Source organism: Eschscholzia californica, unplaced genomic scaffold, assembly GCF_041429995.1.
Source record: "Eschscholzia californica isolate CP2 unplaced genomic scaffold, dmEscCali1.0.p SCAF_4, whole genome shotgun sequence".
NCBI lineage: Eukaryota > Viridiplantae > Streptophyta > Magnoliopsida > Ranunculales > Papaveraceae > Eschscholzia > Eschscholzia californica.
This window is the reverse complement of record NW_028238461.1, coordinates 55,861,948-55,880,378: the sequence shown is the minus strand read 5'-3', so window position 1 is coordinate 55,880,378 and position 18,431 is coordinate 55,861,948. Positions and strand designations below refer to the sequence as shown.

Here is an 18,431-nt window from a genome sequence, read left to right as displayed (position 1 = left end):
GGGCTGGGCTGGGCTATTATTGAGCATTAAGACTGTTTGTTGAGCAAGAAGAGGGGATGTATTATTATGTATAGCATGGCCTACTTTATCATCCCACATTACCCACTGGTGGAGTGGAGGGAGGGAGAAAGGAAGGTTCTGGAAGTAACAAGTAGGAAGTCAACATCTGTAAAGTGTTACTGCTACAAAATCTTACTGAAACAACACGATTGGATGATATTGGGGTTTTTTTCAATCCAACGGCTTCCACTCAATAAGATATTCAATTCCTAACGTTTGAATATTGGGGAAAACCGAAAAGTAAATCCTTTTTTCTTTTCCCTATTTAAACCCCTTCCCCCCACCTCTCATGTCCCTTTCTTCTTTCACTTCTCTGCATCTTCTTCAACATCACATTCTCTCTCTCTCTCTCTCTCTCTAGTTTCATTTTCTCTGCCATTAATTTGATTCCCGCCGGTAAGTTTTGTTTTTCCAACATTCTACTTTGAGTATTTATCTTGATCTTTATTCTCCTTACTGGCTTGGTGAAGGCAATGCTTTCTTTCTTCTTCTTCTTTGAGTTTTCTTCTCGTTTGAAGAAAATACTTTCTTGTTTAACTTTGAGAGACTAAAAAATGTGCCTAGTTTTCTCTCTCTCTCCCTCTCTCTCTCTCTTGCTAACTACTTATATTTCATGGATTATATAGTCTTCTAATACTTCATATCTTAGTTTGTTCTCCGATCAAAGAGTGAAATAGTATCTATTCAAATGACATATAACTAGTGTTCAATTTGATTAATTGACTCCTTGGGATCTTTTCTCCTTGGGATTTTTGCACTAAAAAAAAAAAAAAATCATAATCTTGATGTTTCAATTCTTTCCAATTTTAACATTTGAGCGTTGAACTTTCTTCACTGATTATATCGATCTTCTATACCTTAAAAAGTTAAAGAATTTATGTCATTTGATGATGGGAAAACCCTTTCTGGAAATATACATCTGTCATGTCAATTTTATCCATTTGCAATCTTAGGTCTTCCCAATATGTATATAGTACTTTCTTATGTTAAATTCTAACTTGTGTTTGTTTTCTGTTTCTAGCCTTCCAGATCAAAATGGAATATGCAGCGCCAAAATACGATTGCCTTCTCTTCGGTAAGCCTTCTTGTTTCATTGTTTGGAGGCCTATCTCTTCATGTTGAAGTATTCCTGTGGAGATAATAACACAATTTTTTTGCTTTACAGATTTGGATGATACATTGTATCCTTTCAGCTCTGGTATTGCAGCAGAGTGCCGAAAGAATATTCAAGGTACGCGAAACACGGGCAAATGCACTTATCAGGGTTTTTCCTTTAAAAATGCTACTACCTTTCTCTATTTACAAATTTATTAATTGTCTTTGTGGAATTTACTTTCAGAGTTTATGAATGAGAAACTTGGCATTGAAGAGAGCAAAATCACCGAACTGTGTAATGTACTATACAAAATTTATGGGACGACAATGGCCGGTCTTAGGGTATGATTGAAAGTTTACTACTCCCGTTTCATAAACGTCTCACTTTTTTTTCAAGAGCATTTGAAAGAGTTTTTTTCTTGGTTGTTTTTGTCTTGTATTAGGCAATTGGTTATAATTTCGACTATGATGAGTACCACAGGTACCCTTTTTACCTTACTACTTATTACAATGAGTATTCTCATTATTAGGTTATTACTAACTTCCCCTTTTCTAATTTGTAGGTTTGTTCATGGGAGATTACCTTACGAGAAGCTTAAACCAGATCCTGTCCTTAGGAGCTTTTTACTAAGCTTGCCTCTTCGGAAAGTTGTAAGTTCTTTTCTTATTAACAAATAGGCAAATTGGACGAACTAGTTAAGTGATTCATTATGACTTGCGTCTTATACTCATCTATTTCTTTTTTTTGTAATAGCTATTCACAAACTCAGACACGAACCATGCAACTAGAGTTCTGAAGGCACTCGGGTTGGAGGGCTGTTTTGACGATATCATAAGCTTTGACACCCTGAATCCCGTAAAGAAAAACACTGATTCTGATGTTGAAGGTGTCTCCGAGTTTGGGAGTTTGAAAACGATGACGTCCACCAAACCCTTTGACATTATGGAGCATGTTTCTCAAGCAAATTCTGAGTCTCTACTTCCCAAGTCACCAATTTTGTGCAAACCATCTGAAGCTTCGTTTGAACGGGTTTTCGAGATAGCCGACATTGACCCTAAGAGAACAGTGAGAACATTTTATGATTTTTTTTTCTATTATTTATTTGATGCATTCTTCAGTAAGCTAACTCCACCTGTGTAGAGGGAAGGAACAATCCTTTCACACCTGCAGGATATAGCTTTACGATGGATTATAGTTTATGTGGTGCATAATTGATTTGAGCCGGAATTTCATGTACAGGGAACTTAATCCCATATTGCTCAGGAAGACCTTCTAGACCTAGCTTATAATATGACACTTTGTCCTACATAATGGCTATGACTTCAGGTTGGGTTTGCCGTCGAGATTAGTTAGATGCAGAAGCCTGGATGGTCTAGGTTGGTCTAGGTTAGGCCAATGCGGAGGGAAAACCCTGTACCATGTGGAATTAGGCTATATCTTGATAAATGGGTGCGGCCTAAATCAATAAAAATATGGCTCATATTGAAGCAATCACAACGTAAACAGACATTTGCAATCCTCCCTTTTTTGTAACAATTGATTTTTATATTTATGATCCTGGATCCGGGGTTCTTAGCCAATTGTCTACCTGGTTATCAGTAAGCATAGTGATATTACCTTCACCACAGGATGAACTTCTTTTTTGTGTGGGTTTTACCACACCAATATAATATTCTTTCGATATACAAAATTTGATCTATTGTGAACCTATGCTAATACAGAGTCGTTGTGTTCTTATTCAGATGTTCTTTGACGACAGTATACGCAACATTCAATCCGGAAAATGTGTTGGTCTTCACACTGTACTCGTAAGTAAACTTCAATGTAAATATATATATATATGTATGGTATTTGAAAGGAAACCTTATAATGATGTTGCTAACAATCCAAATGTGTAAACTTATGTGTAGGTTGGCACTCCTCAACGCACCAAAGGTGCAGACTTTGCTCTGGAAAGCATTCACAACATCAGAGAAGCATTCCCTGAACTATGGGAAGTTGATGAGAAGACAGCCCAGGTTAAGTACTCTGGAGAAGTCGCAATTGAGACAACAGTGAAAGCTTAGCGACGGTTGAAAGAACAATGACGATAATTACCACAAAGTCTGGATTATAGGCCAGTTTAATCCAATTCAGTGTCTGTATGCTACTCTTATTTAGTTTTAATGTATGCTCCTAAAAGTAACCTTTTATTAATATCTAAAACCGATCATGTTTAGCTCTGATCCTACTCCTGTTTGATTTTAGTTCAGTGCAGTTAAATCTATATTTTCTCACTATTCTTCCAGTAGAAGACTCAAAGAGGACTATAACTTGAGAGAAACACAGAAAGATCAAAATTATCTTCTGAAATTTTAAGGTCTCTCTCTAAAGTTCTACCTTGTGAGGCTTTGCCAGCATGGCATTTCCTGGGGTCTTTTGACCTTACCAATTCCCTTACAAAACTTCAAAACCCACAAGAAGAATTGTACTTCAAACTAATTCTATCATGTCATGTAGATATGAGAGAAGAAAATCTCTTCTTTCTATTGACCTAGTAGAAGTTACTGGGGCGACATTCCGTAGAGTACATATTCATCATTACAACATTAGATGGCATGGATGTCATCAAGATATGACCTAAAATAGTTTCTCCATAGAAAGTTCAAATCATTAAAGTGTAGTTCTTATAAATTTTCGCCAAATATAAATGTGAAATGACCCTTTATTTTTTATCTAGCCAAAGTAGTTTCTTGAATACAACTTAGAAACATCATCTAACCAAAGCTAGAAAGGAGCAACAAAAACGGGAATGTAGCAAGTCTATTTTTATTTTAGGCGATGCAAATTACTCCGAGCAAGGAAGAAGGCAAAATATGATGAATCGATCCTCTCAGAAAGGGACAGTAGTTTGAGCAAAAAGAGCCTTGAAGTCCTTGTTTGGTGTACCCGTTCCCACAGGCTTTGAAGTTAGATCAAACGCCTTGAATTTTGCTTCCTCATGCTCTAATGCCTAACCCACCAGCAAATACAAATCAGACCCAGGAGGCATATCTCAGATTCAGACAATAAGAAGAGTACGACCTGAGTGTACATGTTTACCTGAACGGCGACTTCTGCAACATCAGCCCTAGAAATCATAATATTTTCAATGTGAGCCATCATCTCATCATCCTTGGAGACTTGCAATTCTCTTAGACCTCCTTCAAGATCATCTAAACCTCCAGCTCTGCTCAACAATATAGACATTTCAACTAATTGATAATACTATGGATGGATACCGACGATACGAAAAAGTGTTAGAAATAAGTCATTATTACTAATGGAGTAGTAATGACCATGGTCCCTTAATGCACCTTATAATCGTGTGAGGAACTCCAGACTCAGACAGATACTTCTCAGATTTTCTTTTCCAAACCTGTTAAACAATAACATTTTTCAGATCATCAAATTCATAACATACAGATTGAGATCCCGAATTTTCAAAATCTATTTGATTTGATCTTTTAATCTAGTAAAAAAAAAGAGAGATCACCAACCAGTATATTTCCATTTCCATATTTGTTCAAGAAGTTATCTGGATCTGTTCCACACATAGATCCAATCAAAACAATCTGTTTCACTCCAGCAGCTATAGCTGCAATAATTCAAATATCAGAATCAATAAATTGATGACATAACAATATCTTTTTTCATATTGTCTAGGAATTTGAAAAAGTCTAAATTCTTCTTTACCTGTATCAATTTGATTCTTTTGTCCAATCCAGTCAACCTTCACAAAAGTTGCAAAGTCAGAAGAAACCCATAAGAAGGTAAATACTAGTACTTTCTTTTAAGTCAGATCTTAAATCAAACAACTAAGATACAAACGAGTCAGATTCGATAATAGAGAGAAAAAGAGAGAACCTGTTCAGGATAATTTCCTTGTTCATAGTAAATTTCAGGCATGGGATCAGGGAAAGAACCATCTTCATTAACATAATACTCAGCCCTATCACCTCTATTTGCAGCAGGTCCAGGTTTAACCTTTGGCAATGCACTTGTTAGGATAATGAGTGCATCAATTCCTTTCATAGCAGGAATTAGAGTTTGGGAATCTTTAATATCCCCAATGAATATTTCTTCTTCATCATCTGATAACCCACTTCCAATCTTTTTCTTACTTTCTTCTGATCTAACCAAACCCCTTACTACATACTTATCTGATCTTTCTTTCAATTTCTTAAACACCAATCTCCCTGTCAATATTTCAACATATCTACTTCAACCCATTTCTTGTCTAACCAATTAATTACCCAAATTAAAAAAAAAAAAAAAAAAAGTAAGACAGAGAATTATAGGTACCAGTTAATCCAGCAGCTCCAGTAACAAGGACTGTTTTTTTCCCACCTAAATCAGAAGCAGCCATTGTTAATTAAAAATGAACAAGTCTTTTTCTTCTTCTTCTCTAAAACTACTTCTTCTTGGGTTATACTACTCTAATATGATTTGAGTTGCTTTTTAGTCTAGCTAGTGTTTATAAAGGATTAATTAGTAGATGGAGTGGGTGGGAATTTGAGAATCTTTCTCATTAACTTTTTTCTTTTAATATACTCCTTATTTTCAATATTAAATCTCTGACCAAGATATTTATGTCAGAGCCCAATAATTTTATCTTCTAGAAGGTCAATATCCTTAATTGGTAGTACTAGTATTTTCTCTCCATACACCCCAATCAATGTCTTCTTCTAGAAGGTCAAATTTATAAACCTTACTTCTATAAATTTCTATAAATCATAGTCTATCTCTTTCAACTTTTTATAGATGGGTCTTAAATTTTTTTCATTGTTAAATCTGACATAAGGCAGAAAAAATAATAATATTTGGAACGAGGTCGAGTATGATTTGAAAAGGCAAAGTGCATTTCACATGTCAAAACTCGAGTTGAACTGCCGATTTAATTTTGCTTTTTTGGTGCATGTTTGGGTCATTGTTTTGTGATTGAAACATTAGTCTATGATGTCTCTTTATAAAGTTAAAATTGCATCTTCTAACCATCCAATAAAAATTGTTATCATCACACTATCCTAAATATATACTATTTCGCATTTAGATAGTAACTAATTAACGATCATCTAATAGATGCAGGTGATTTCTATTATTTAATATATTTCTACTATTTGCTGATTTCTATTATTTTGATATATTTCGATTGGTTAGGGCAGAAAAATCAAATAGATGCAGGTGAGGTGAAGATATATTTCTATTTCCTTTCCTTAGTTCATGTTTATTTTTGTTTCATGTTGGGATCAAAGGGATGTAACGGTCCGTCCGTCCGTGTGAACGTCTGGTAGGAAAATTATGTACCTTATATTGACTTGAGGGTCCATTATACTATGTTTTCTCCGTGCTAAATTTGCTTTCAGTCGAGAAGAACTAATATGTTTCATCTCCCTGAAAAAGCAATGCAATACCTTCTTTATTTGGCTTCTTGGCGATTGCGTTTTTTCCTTTAATGGCCTAAGATAATGGGTAAAACAGAGCCAGAGCCCTAAATGTCAACTGAGAGTGCATATGTCCCTATGAGCAGATGTAGCACAAGCCTGTGTTTAAACTCTGCGACATTATTCAGCACATGGGGTTTGGTATCAAATATGTGAATGAACAAAAGTCGGGCTTTGGATTTCTGAAACTAGCAAGACTAATTGTGCTTTGTGTGAGACAGACGGTGAAGTTCGAACAAGCTAAATGCAAAGCATTTGATCTGCACTCAAAGCCAGAAGGAAACGGTATACCAACCGAGGACATCAAGGCTCTTCTTTCGCAAGTCACTGCTCGTTTTTGAAACTTAAGGACGTTCTTACTTAACTTGAATTGTATTTGATATTTTTCGAGAATAGGTTTTGATCTCGTGATAGAAAAAGAAAGCCAAATGTCACGACTAGTACCCATTTAGCTATAACAAATATCTCATTCTTTTATTGCTGACTTCTCAAACAAACTGAAACAACACAAAATAAAGCTAAAAGCGTGGGAAATTCGCAACACATACACACATTGGGAACTCTCGAAATAATATCTTAGAAACGCTCGGTAACGGGGGAGAAAAGAGCACCAAAATCTTTAGTTGGAACACCAGTTCCCTCAGGCTTTGATCCCAAATCAAACGCCTTAAATTTCACCTCCTCAATCTTCAGAGCCTGAATACAAGCTTCAGCAACATCAGCCCTAGCAATATATCCATTTTCGGTAGGGAGAAGAACATCATCTTTCCCAATTAACAACTCTCTTATACCGCCTTCTTTATTATCCAAACCTCCAGCTCTGATAATGGTATAAGCTAACCCAGAATCAGCCAAATACTTCTCTGCTTTCCTCTTCCATATCAATATATTTCCATTTCCAAGACTGTTCAAGAAATGGTTCGGGTCCGATCCACCCATAGATCCGACTAGTACAATGTGCTTAACTCCAAGAGCTTTAGCTGTATCAATTTGATTCTTCTGTCCAATCCAATCAACTTGCTCTGGGTATTGCCCATCTTCAAAGTAGAATTCAGGCATTGGCCCGTCAAATGATCCGTCGATCATGTCTTCAGCTCTTCCAGTACTACAACTTTCAGCGGGAAATTCATCAGAAGGTTTCATCTTTGGGATGGCACTGGTAAGAATGATAAGAGCATCAATTCCTTTCATGGCAGGTTCAAGGGTTTTAGCATCCATTATATCTCCAATGAAGATTTCATTTCCTCCTCCAAGCTTCTGCTTGCTTGCTTCTGATCTAACCAAACCCCTTACCTCAAACTGTTCTGATCTTTCCTTCAATTTCTTGTATGCAAGCTGACCTGCAAAATCAAACCCAGGTTACTAAAATTTAAGAAGAAAGAAACACAAGAGTTGAATCATTAAATCAAGAAATGGGGATATTAATTAATTTTGAAAATGTACCTGTTAATCCAGAAGCTCCAGTAACAAGGACAGTTATTTTTTGACATGAACCCTCCATTTTTTTTGTTATTACAGTTGAAGAAAGAAAGAGCTTAAATAACAACTCAAGAATGACAATTTTTTGTTGGAGGTTTAGTTCTCTGTTTGTGTGTTTGGTTGGTGGAATGAATTAGTGAAGAGACAGGAATAGATATATTTATAGGACAAACAAGATCAATTAAAAATTGAAACAGAAAAGTGTGGCGGCTTTGACCCTTTGACATGGAGTATGAGGTTTTTGACAAAATGTGAGAAAGCCTTTTCTTTTTCTTTTGTGGAAACAAGTTCCATTCAAATGTGGTGGAATTGGATTAAATAGCCTAGCTTCGAAATTCCAGATTCCTGGTAGAAGAAAGGTACTAATAGATTTTTCTTTAGGACTGGTCGATATACCTATTTATTTTAGTTGATATCATTTACCATAAAAATTTCAAATTTGTAACAAAAAATGTTGATATTTTGGGAAAACAACCAAGTCTTTGGAGTACAAAACTTCTTAGGACGAAAAATTAAATTTTCCCTCCTAACACATCCTTCTTCTAATGTCACCAGGAGATGGTCGCCGACCGACGATTATTGTTGAAACTATTTCTCTTGTGATGTGAAACTATTTCTCTTGTGATGTGGGAGGAGGGGAAAGTGTGAGAAGAAACAAAAAAAAAAATACTGAAAATGTGGCCTAAAAAGAAGGTATGGGACATATTGGGTATTTTTGTAAAAGAAAACAAGAAATTAGACATATGCGCCATTTGAAGATTTGATATACAAGAAAGAACCCCCGAGGCCCCATCCAAACCCTGGGAAAGAGGGAGGGAAGAGAGAGAAGAGATTTCCTGCGAAATTAAAATGGCGAAGCGTGAGATGTCTACTACTTTGAAAAACTTGAAGGTAAGTTTACTTGGAGTATAATAAGAATCAACTGCTATTTTGCTTAATAAACTCTTTTTTGGTTTTGTTAACAAATACGAAAAATCAAGATCTGTTTTTTTTTTTTTTTCATTTACTACTACTAATTTGAAATTCATCAGTTCATGCAAAGGGCAACTCTGAAAGTGGAACCACCACCGCCACAACCACCTAAAGAGGAGGAGGAGGAGGAACAAGTGGAATTTAAAGTAGGTGTACATCTCAACTTTGCTTCACCCAATAACATCCAAAACAAAAAATGGTACTACTACTACTTGTTTAACTTTAGTTACCCATTAAATGATAGATACTTCATCTTTATTAAGTAAAATTAGGGTTTCATTTTACCACTAAACCATACAAATCTCTTATATTCTTGAGTTCAATTGTTCTATTAAAACCATTAAGCTATTGAAATCAATAAATTAACTGAGTTCAGAGTATTTAATTTTTGTTATATTATTGTTTAGATATCTATTTCAAAAACCTAGTTAAATTCCCCATTTTGTACTCTCGGATGTCTAGTTGCTAGCTTTACCACATTACCCTCCTTCAACTCTGCAGTTTTACGATTAACTAATATGTAAGAGGCGGTTTCCATTGGATTGGATTTCAATTGCCGGTTTGCTTTTGAAAGAATAGGCAGTTTCACAATTGATAAGGCGGTTTGGTAAAATCAATTAGAGGCGGTTTACAATTGGAGGCAGTTTCCAAATTGTGATGGTTTCCAATTTTTTGGCTCAATTTGGTTCCAATCCCACCGGCTTATAATATGTATAAATAGGGGTCTTGAGTGCTTGTAATCACCAACACAACTACTCAACAACAACTCTTCTTTAGAGAGCTAGAGAGAGAGAGCAAGAGTGAGAGAAATTTTTCATAGTTTTGAGCGGTGTTAAATTTCTCGGTCGTCGAAGATTTAGTATAGAAGGTTATTACTATACGGTACCATCTTGGGACGAACTTGCGGGTTGTGTTAGTCGTCTTCATCTATCCTTCAATAAAGATTTCTTGTTCGCCCGAGGACGTAGGCTTTAAAGCCGAACCTCGTTAAATTCTGTTCGCATATTTGATTTTGGCTTAGCTTTTCGATTAATCTTCATAATCGGATCAATTTCTAGGAAGGTTCGATAGCTTCCGCGGCTTTTAGTTCTAACAATTGGTACCAGAGCCTTGTTGAGATTGAACGAAGAGAAGATGGGATCGAGAAGTGGTACGGTCAAAGCAGGGAAATATGAGATAGAGAAGTTCAATGGGAAAAACGATTTTTCTTATTGGCGGATGCAGATGAAGAATCTATTAATCTCGCAGAAATTACACAAGACGTTGACGGGAAAGAAACCAGGAGATATGTCAGATGAGGATTGGGAGGAGTTAGATCTCGAAGCACGGGCTACCATTATGTTGTGTCTTGAGAGGAACGTGGCGTTCCTAGTAGACGGAGAAACAACGACGGCGGGTGTGTGGTTAAAGCTAGAAAGCAGTTTCATGACGAAAACTTTAACGAATCGGGTCTACTTAAAATCCAAATTATTCACATGTAGAATGGAAGAGGGTTCTTCTATTCAGGAATATGTGAATAGGTTTGACAGGATTATCTCAGATTTGAAGGATATTGATGTTAAGGTTGAGGATGAGGACCAAGCCCTCATATTGTTACTTTCATTGCCTAATCCTATGAGAACCTTGTTCAAACTTTGATGCTTGTTGGTGATAGTCTAAGCATGGAAGAGACGAGAAATTCGCTATTAGCGGATGACCTTCGTAAGGTTGCTACTAGCAGTATGGCGTCGGGTGGAGTAGACAAGGAACAAGCACAAGGGTTGTTTGTAACGAGGGGGAGGAGTAATGAAAGGGGAAAGGGAAAGGGCGGGAAATCTAGATCCAAATCTAGAGGCTCTTTCAAGAAAACGTGCTTTAGTTGTGGTGAGCTTGGCCACTTTAAAGCGGCTTGTCCAAAGAGAAAGTTGAAGCAAAAGAACGAAGGCTACAAGGAGAAACAAGAGATGCAAGAGGCGGGACGAATGTTTCTCGGTGACAGAGGTGTCTGAGAAGATCTTCGATAAGTAGATGCTTGATTCAGGGGCGTCACACCATATGTGCCCAAATAGGGAGTTGTTTACTACCTATAGGAGTATAGATGGTGGTACAGTTATACTGGGTGATGATAGTATATGTAAAACTGTGGGACTCGGAACAATACGTATCAAGATGCACGATGGAGTGGTGAGAACATTGACGGACGTAAGACACATACCCGATTTGCGGAAAAATCTAATTTCCCTTGGTGTGTTGGAGCGGAACGGCTGTAAGATAATTATAGAGAATGGCTCCATAAAAGTCGTTAAGGGTTCTTTGGTGGTAATGAGAGGTACTCGTTACGGTAATTTATACAAACTTTTGGGGACAACAATTACTGGAGATGTAGCAGTAGGAATCAGTGGAAGGGATCCAACGGCTAGTACGAGGCTTTGGCATATGCGCCTTGGGCATATGTCAGAAAAGGGTCTATCTCTGATGTGCGGGAAAGGCTTGTTGAAGGACATGAAGAAGCCTTGCATGGAGTTTTGTGAGCATTGTGTGTTCGGGAAGGCACACAGGGTGACGTTCTCTACAAGCAAGCACAGGAGCAAAGAGGTATTAGACTACGTACATACCGATGTCTGGGGACCGACAAAGTTACCTTCCAAGGGTGGTTCCAGGTATTTTGTTACATTCGTTGATGATCATTCGAGATTTGTCTGGCTTTATTTTCTGAAGCATAAGAATGAGGTATTCAACACATTCCTGGTGTGGAAAGCAATGGTTGAGAACAAAACTGGTCGAAAGCTGAAGACGTTAAGGTCGGATAATGGGACCGAGTACACGGATGGGGCATTCAAGGAGTTTTGTAACCAGGAAGGCATTGTGAGGCACTGGACAGTAGTAAACACACCTCAGCAGAATGGAGTCGCAGAGAGATTGAACCGTACACTACTTGAAAAGGCTAGATGTATGCGCTCCAATTCGGGATTAGGCGTAGAATGGTGGGCAGAATCTGTTGCTACAGCTTGTTATATTGTGAACAGGTCTCCACATTCTTCTTTAGATGGCGGCATACCTTACGAGGTGTGGTCAGGTGAACATGCAGATTACGGGAGACTTAAGGTTTTCGGTTGTACGGCCTATTACCATGTTAAAGGTAACAAACTTGACAATAGAGCAAAGAAGGCAATTTTCTTAGGATATGCTACAGGAGTCAAGGGTTATCGGCTATGGTGTACGGAAGACAAGAAGTTTGTAATCAGCAGAGATGTGGTGTTTGATGAGTCATCTATTGTAGCTATTGCGAAAGCTACGGTGCCTAGTTGTGGTGATGTTGGGTCTACTAAAGCTCAAGTAGTGGAAGTAGAAGCCGAAGACCAACGGGTTTCTAGGAATCATGATCAGGTGGAGCATCAGGATAATACTCAGGATGAGGAAATTGATGAACCCGATCATGAGGAGGTTCAAGGGGAAGGTACACAAGTTTTACAACAACAACATCAGGATGTTTCGGTACACACTAGGCCGAAACGGTTATATAAGCCGGTACAGAGGTTAGGGTCAGACAAACCTCTTAGGCATTACGGGCAGGCAAATGTGGTTGAATATGCACTCTCGGTGGAAGACGACGAGCCGGTCACCTTCAAACAAGCTATTACCGCGGAGGAAAGAGAGAGTTGGTTGGTTGCTATGCAAGAAGAGATGGAGTCTCTTCACAAGAACAAGACATGGGAGGCTGTCCCATTGCCCGAAGGTAAGTCTGTTATTGGTTGTAAATGGGTGTACAAGAAGAAAGAGGATTCTTCCGAGATCAAAGGTACAAGGTATAAGGCAAGACTAGTGGCCAAGGGTTATGCACAGAAAGAAGGGGTCGACTACAATGAGATTTTCTCACCGGTCGTGAAACATACTTCTATTCGGGTGCTATTGAGTATTGTTGCTCACAGGGATCTTGAGCTGGAACAACTCGATGTTAAAACCGCCTTATTGCACGGTGATTTGGAAGAAGAAATTTATATGGCTCAACCTGAGGGATACAAGGTTGAGGGCAAAGAAAATCAAGTATGTCGTTTGAGGAAATCTCTTTACGGATTGAAACAATCCCCTCGTCAATGGTACAAACGATTTGATTTTTTCATGCTAAAGCATGGTTTTCGCAGAAGTGACTATGATTGTTGTGTATACATCAAGAAGCTTCGCGAAGGTGACTTTATTTATCTCCTTTTGTATGTGGATGACATGCTTATTGCTTCTCGAAGCATGGTGGAGATAAATAAGTTGAAATCTCAACTCAGTCAAGAGTTTGAGATGAAAGACATGGGCGCTGCAAAGAAGATACTGGGAATGGAGATTAAGAGAGAGCGGTCAAGTAAGAAACTGTACTTGAATCAGAAAGGTTACATCGAACGAGTAGTTTCTCGGTTCGGGATGCAGAATGCGAAGGCGGTGTCAACACCTTTGGCACCACACTTCAGGCTCTCGGGAAAACAATCTCCCACTACTACGGTGGAGAAGGATCATATGGATCGTGTACCGTATGCTAGTGCAGTTGGCAGTTTGATGTACGCTATGGTGTGTACTCGTCCAGATATTTCACAGGCGGTCAGTGTGGTTAGTAGGTTTATGGCAAACCCGGGGAAGACACATTGGGAAGCTGTGAAGTGGGTCTTGAGGTACTTGAAGGGTACTGTTGATACGGGTTTGTGCTTTGGTGGAGACACATGTCAGGTAAGCGGTTATGTTGACTCGGATTATGCTGGCGATCTAGATAGAAGACGATCTACTACTGGTTATGTATTTAGAGTACATGGTGCTCCAGTTAGTTGGCGATCGATGTTACAATCTACAGTTGCGTTATCTACTACGGAGGCCGAGTATATGGCTATGGCCGAGGGTGTGAAGGAAGCATTGTGGTTGTGGGGTCTTCTGGATGATCTAGGGATTAAGCAGGAGTGCGTAGATTTATGGTGTGATAGTCAAAGTGCGATCCACTTGGCGAAGAATCAGGTTCATCATGCTCGCACTAAGCATATCGATGTCAGGTATCACTTTGTACGAGATGTCATAGAGGGAGGTGATGTTTCTCTCATGAAGGTACACACAGATGAGAATCCCGCGGACATGTTGACTAAAGTGGTGACATGTAGTAAGTTTCAGCATTGCCTGGAATTGCTACAAATCGGCTCGTGTTAAGTTGCCCGAAAGGGCGTAATGGCGACAAGATAAACTTTATGTGAAGGGTTGGTAGAACTACGGTAGGCTTGATCCTGTAAAAGGGTACGTAGGCAACCATGGTCATATGGTGCAGTCGGATGACGTTACAAGAAACAGATATATCTTACAAGGAGTATCCTGGTGTTCGTCCAAAATTTGAGGTGTTTCAAATTGTGTACGAGGTGGAGAATTGTAAGAGGCGGTTTCCATTGGATTGGATTTCAATTGCCGGTTTGCTTTTGAAAGAATAGGCAGTTTCACAATTGATAAGGCGGTTTGGTAAAATCAATTAGAGGCGGTTTACAATTGGAGGCAGTTTCCAAATTGTGATGGTTTCCAATTTTTTGGCTCAATTTGGTTCGAATCCCACCGGCTTATAATATGTATAAATAAGGGTCTTGAGTGCTTGTAATCACCAACACAACTACTCAACAACAACTCTTCTTTAGAGAGCTAGAGAGAGAGAGCAAGAGTGAGAGAAATTTTTCATAGTTTTGAGCGGTGTTAAATTTCTCGGTCGTCGAAGATTTAGTATAGAAGGTTATTACTATACGGTACCATCTTGGGACGAACTTGCGGGTTGTGTTAGTCGTCTTCATCTATCCTTCAATAAAGATTTCTTGTTCGCCCGAGGACGTAGGCTTTAAAGCCGAACCTCGTTAAATTCTGTTCGCATATTTGATTTTGGCTTAGCTTTTCGATTAATCTTCATAATCGGATCAATTTCTAGAAAGGTTCGATAGCTTCCGCGACTTTTAGTTCTAACATAATATTACTAGACGAGTTGCTTATCAACCATTTGATGCACATGTTCATCATAGATCGATGAAACAAGTTTTGAAATTTTTAGTTTTTTACTCCTTATAGCTTGGTGATAATGGAAGGGAATCCTCATCCAGAGGTACTTAGAGGCAGGATATCGTTTCAAAATTTTAATCCTTCTATCGATGTGAGTATCAAGATCAAGTTATTTTCTGGAATTATTCAAAAACCTTGTACAACCTATGCCTCTCTCCCACCCTTTTGATGATTTCTCTTATTAAATAAAAAGCCTTTTCTTGATAGAAACTGAATGAAGCAGTGGCAAACTCTGATCAATCAACAACCCCTGTGACAAGTTCTGATGATGGAAAAACCCATTCTAGGCGAGTATCAAGTTCCCTATTTGTTTTGTGAAAGTATATTTCCATCAGACAAGGTTATCTTTGTCTGTCTTGGAGCTTTGTTGAAAGAGTCAACGTAGAATGCCTCTGATTCGTTCTCCTTATCTTGTACTTTTCCAGAGAAAATGGGTCTTTGTCGAACTCCAGAAATGTATCTAGAGTAAATGGTGATGATGATGATGGAGGACATGAGAGAAAACAGACGCGAAGTGTTAGTGAAATACAGAAATCACCAAGAAATCGTGGAGGCGAAGCTGGTCAACAATCTCCAGCAAATAACAGTAGAAGTTCTCAGAAGAAGCAAAAGCGTGAAAAGCTGGACTGGAATCTTCTAAGACCACCAAAAGCTCAAAAAAGACCTGCTTGAGCTTTTAGCAGGTGATGTAGTTGTGCAATTTACTAGTTTTAGATTTTGAATTTAGGTCATAAAAATATTTAAACGCATAACTTGTGAGTGCTGATTCTCAGTTTGCAATCGTTTTTCTAGTACCGTAACATTTGTATCTTTTGTATCATTTGAGGTGGTAATATACTAATATGCGCGAATTTTAAGTTATATCATTTACTTTTAATGAAAATACTGTTAAATACATAGTAAGTATGGATTATCGTTATTGTGTTAGCAGTCAAATGTTTATGCTAGAAACTCAAATACTTGGATAATGGTAATGCTGGCCAATAAACTTTCGAGCTCTATCTCATTGGCTCACCTTCTCTCCCATCTGGACCTTTCAATCAATGGGAAGAATTGTGCATTATCTTTTTTAATCATCCAATTAAAGTCAGCAAAACTGAAATTAATCCAGAAAACTGAACTGGGTTTTTTCCAGGCTTATCTGGACCTTGTGGTATTTGATCTGCTACATGAGCTAGAGATGATTCATCATCCGAAAATGAAAGATGCCTCATGCTTAAGTTTCAAAAAAAGATGCCTCATGCTTTCCTACAAAGTATAAGGCAGATATGAAATAACACGGTATGGAGGTAAAAGCTCTTTCTCTGTCCTCTTATTTAGGTTTTTCCGATCCTCGTGAGAGGTGGAGAGAGAAGGATGCGAAAAACTGAATACTTATATACTCATTTGTCTCCAAGTTCCGTTGCTCCTTCGAAGCGGAACGATATGGTTACACTAAAACTTGTGACATATACTACCTCCTCTGTGTATGGATATCTTCATCCTAGCTGAGATAGTCTGGTAGTTTTAGGCCCTCCATGATGGGATATCAGATTCGTGGTTGTTCTGGTCTGGTAGTGCCAAGTCTTTATTCATTGGAGTAACAGGTTTGCTGTTGTTTAGAGTTCTGTATATCAGATACGGCACAATCCGAATGAACAAGAATGGACTGCGTATGAACACTTACGGATCCGAATATCACAATGGGTTCCCTAAATAGATGTAATCTACCAACGATTATTGCTAGACATCAATCTTTATGGGGAAGAACTTATCAATAACTCTAAGCATGTGAGTTCTTAGAATATCATTTTCTTGTTCTGTCATTATCGTATTATTATGGAGAATCTAAGGTACCTGGATAACTGCAACGAAATCTCTTTTTTCACGATTGCATGTGCCCTTAGATCTACAAAATTTGATATTTAATTATCGAAAACAAATCATTCAATATTTATTATGGCCGCGGCTTCGGGGAATAAAGAAAATTCTCAGGGGAATAAAGATTTTTCTCAAAACTAGTCAAATAAGATTGACTTTTTATGTTTCTTTTTATTGTTAAGGGGCTTCTAATTTTAGAACATGCTATAAAAAAGGTTCCTCCATATCATCACCTCTCTCTGCCACTTCATCTTCTCGACACCTCATCATCTTCTCCGGCGAAAGTCGCCGGCCGGCCAACTTTTCGGCCGGCGACCTTCAAATATAAACAAAAAAAATTAAATTAAATTTTCTCTCTCCTCTCTCTCTCTCATTTTTTTTTTCTTTTCTCACTCTCTCTAGAACAGATCTAGAGAGAGAGAAGGTCTGTTTTGTGGTCTGTTCGTGAGAACAGAACAGGTGGTCTGTTCGAATTGTAACAAAATGTTCCAAAACCAAAGTCGAAGACAAGTGATACGGTTAAAATGCTTGGGTTCAGTATAGGAGATGGAATAGTAACAATTCGATCTAATCAATTCACACTCGATTCATGACCCATCATAAGCCTATTATTTCATTGGAATCTCAAGTAAACCCATGAATAAACGGGTCAAGAATTTGAAGTAAAATTCCTGTACCTGTAAACATTGATCTTATAGTTCTAGGTTGAATAAATTCGATTCAACTTCTGCAGGGAAGAAGAGAATACAATCCTTTTCAAAAGAATTTGAAGTAAAATTCCTATACCCGTAAAAATTGAACAATTAGGGCATGCTTTGTGTAGTTGTACTAGTGCAAATTTGATCCTTATACTAGGCTATTAAGAACAAGACCTGAGCAGAAAAACGATATTCCTCAGACGTTAAAATTGAGTCAGGAAAACCGAAAATTGTAACATGTTACTGCATTTATCTTCTAATCTTACCTAGGTTGTGCTTTTTGTTTGTCAATCCAATATGAATTCTGACTCGAGCTCTTGATTACCTCAAGTCAGACTTCATAAAGTTAAATTTTAAAAATAAACAACTAGAATTCTCTCTCTCTCTCTCTCTCTCTCTCTAGATCTGTTCTAGAGAGAGAGAAAAGAAAAAAAAAATTAGAGAGAGAGAGAGGAGAGAAGAAAATTAATTTTATTTTTTTTTATGTTTGAAGGTCGCCGGCCGAAAAATTGGCCGGCCGGCGACTTTCGCCGGAGAAGATGATGAGGTGTCGAGAAGGTGAAGTGGCAGAGAGAACATATGAGATGAAGGAGAACTTTCAAAAAAATGTATTCTGTATTCCACATAAAAATTTATTTCCCGGAGAATTTTCAAAAAAATCTGGATTCCCTCGAGAATTTATTCCCCGGAGAATTTTTCTTAATTCCCCAAAGCCGCGGGCCTTTATTATTTGTTTGTTTAGTAAATACAGTAGATAAATTTCTTTATTCT

General features: G+C 37.9%; 4 protein-coding genes across 6 annotated transcripts in view; 2 read left to right on the top strand and 2 right to left on the bottom strand.

Moving 5' to 3' along the window:
* The window catches only part of LOC147546516 (uncharacterized), a 36,497-nt gene extending 33,125 nt beyond the window's left edge, over positions 1 to 3,372 (top strand). The window contains exons 1-9 of one of the 3 annotated variants that reach the window (XM_086635172.1): positions 71 to 456; positions 1,082 to 1,135; positions 1,226 to 1,291; positions 1,400 to 1,497; positions 1,599 to 1,636; positions 1,719 to 1,806; positions 1,910 to 2,221; positions 2,899 to 2,964; positions 3,067 to 3,372. In XM_086635172.1, coding sequence (XP_086491298.1) covers positions 1,096 to 1,135; positions 1,226 to 1,291; positions 1,400 to 1,497; positions 1,599 to 1,636; positions 1,719 to 1,806; positions 1,910 to 2,221; positions 2,899 to 2,964; positions 3,067 to 3,222 — 864 coding nt within the window. In that variant the 5' untranslated portion in view covers positions 71 to 456; positions 1,082 to 1,095 and the 3' untranslated portion in view covers positions 3,223 to 3,372. Of the gene's footprint in view, positions 1 to 70; positions 617 to 1,080; positions 1,136 to 1,225; positions 1,292 to 1,399; positions 1,498 to 1,598; positions 1,637 to 1,718; positions 1,807 to 1,909; positions 2,222 to 2,898; positions 2,965 to 3,066 lie in introns of those variants that run through there. The other 2 variants (XM_086635173.1, XM_086635174.1) reach the window with 2 other exon arrangements.
* A 470-nt stretch (positions 3,373 to 3,842) lies between these two features.
* On the bottom strand, positions 3,843 to 5,802 carry LOC147546515 (sanguinarine reductase-like). The gene is made up of 7 exons (XM_086635171.1): positions 5,480 to 5,802; positions 5,042 to 5,373; positions 4,871 to 4,907; positions 4,675 to 4,772; positions 4,492 to 4,553; positions 4,238 to 4,364; positions 3,843 to 4,148 (listed from the first exon to the last, which is right to left on the bottom strand). The coding sequence occupies exons 1-7, from the start codon at positions 5,541 to 5,543 to the stop codon at positions 4,029 to 4,031; spliced, it is 840 nt and encodes a 279-aa protein (XP_086491297.1). The 5' UTR covers positions 5,544 to 5,802; the 3' UTR covers positions 3,843 to 4,028.
* Positions 5,803 to 7,065: 1,263 nt separating this feature from the next.
* Positions 7,066 to 8,190, bottom strand: LOC147546514 (sanguinarine reductase-like). The gene is made up of 2 exons (XM_086637488.1): positions 8,062 to 8,190; positions 7,066 to 7,958 (listed from the first exon to the last, which is right to left on the bottom strand). Exons 1-2 carry the CDS (start codon positions 8,117 to 8,119, stop codon positions 7,195 to 7,197), a joined length of 822 nt encoding a protein of 273 aa, XP_086493614.1. The 5' UTR covers positions 8,120 to 8,190; the 3' UTR covers positions 7,066 to 7,194.
* LOC147546513 (uncharacterized) lies at positions 7,252 to 17,039 on the top strand. Its single transcript, XM_086637489.1, has 6 exons — positions 7,252 to 8,988; positions 9,129 to 9,268; positions 15,112 to 15,193; positions 15,310 to 15,389; positions 15,528 to 15,785; positions 16,238 to 17,039. The coding sequence occupies exons 1-5, from the start codon at positions 8,947 to 8,949 to the stop codon at positions 15,772 to 15,774; spliced, it is 591 nt and encodes a 196-aa protein (XP_086493615.1). The 5' UTR covers positions 7,252 to 8,946; the 3' UTR covers positions 15,775 to 15,785; positions 16,238 to 17,039.
* The last annotated feature ends 1,392 nt before the right edge of the window (positions 17,040 to 18,431 follow it).

What these genes read in the sequence shown, in the direction of transcription:
- LOC147546515 (XM_086635171.1), bottom strand. Translation starts at nt 5,543, where the DNA reads ATGGCTGCTTCTGATTTAGGTGGGAAAAAAACAGTCCTTGTTACTGGA. An exon ending in TGGAGCTGCTGGATTAACTG is followed by an intron (nt 5,374 to 5,479) that starts GTACCTATAATT and finishes AAATATTGACAG; the next exon opens with GGAGATTGGTGTTTAAGAAA. An exon ending in ATGGAAATGGAAATATACTG is followed by an intron (nt 4,554 to 4,674) that starts GTTGGTGATCTC and finishes ATTGTTTAACAG; the next exon opens with GTTTGGAAAAGAAAATCTGA.
- LOC147546514 (XM_086637488.1), bottom strand. Translation starts at nt 8,119, where the DNA reads ATGGAGGGTTCATGTCAAAAAATAACTGTCCTTGTTACTGGAGCTTCT. An exon ending in TGGAGCTTCTGGATTAACAG is followed by an intron (nt 7,959 to 8,061) that starts GTACATTTTCAA and finishes TTGATTTTGCAG; the next exon opens with GTCAGCTTGCATACAAGAAA.
- LOC147546513 (XM_086637489.1), top strand. Translation starts at nt 8,947, where the DNA reads ATGGCGAAGCGTGAGATGTCTACTACTTTGAAAAACTTGAAG. An exon ending in AACATCCAAAACAAAAAATG is followed by an intron (nt 9,269 to 15,111) that starts GTACTACTACTA and finishes TACTCCTTATAG; the next exon opens with CTTGGTGATAATGGAAGGGA. An exon ending in ATTTTAATCCTTCTATCGAT is followed by an intron (nt 15,194 to 15,309) that starts GTGAGTATCAAG and finishes TTTTCTTGATAG; the next exon opens with AAACTGAATGAAGCAGTGGC.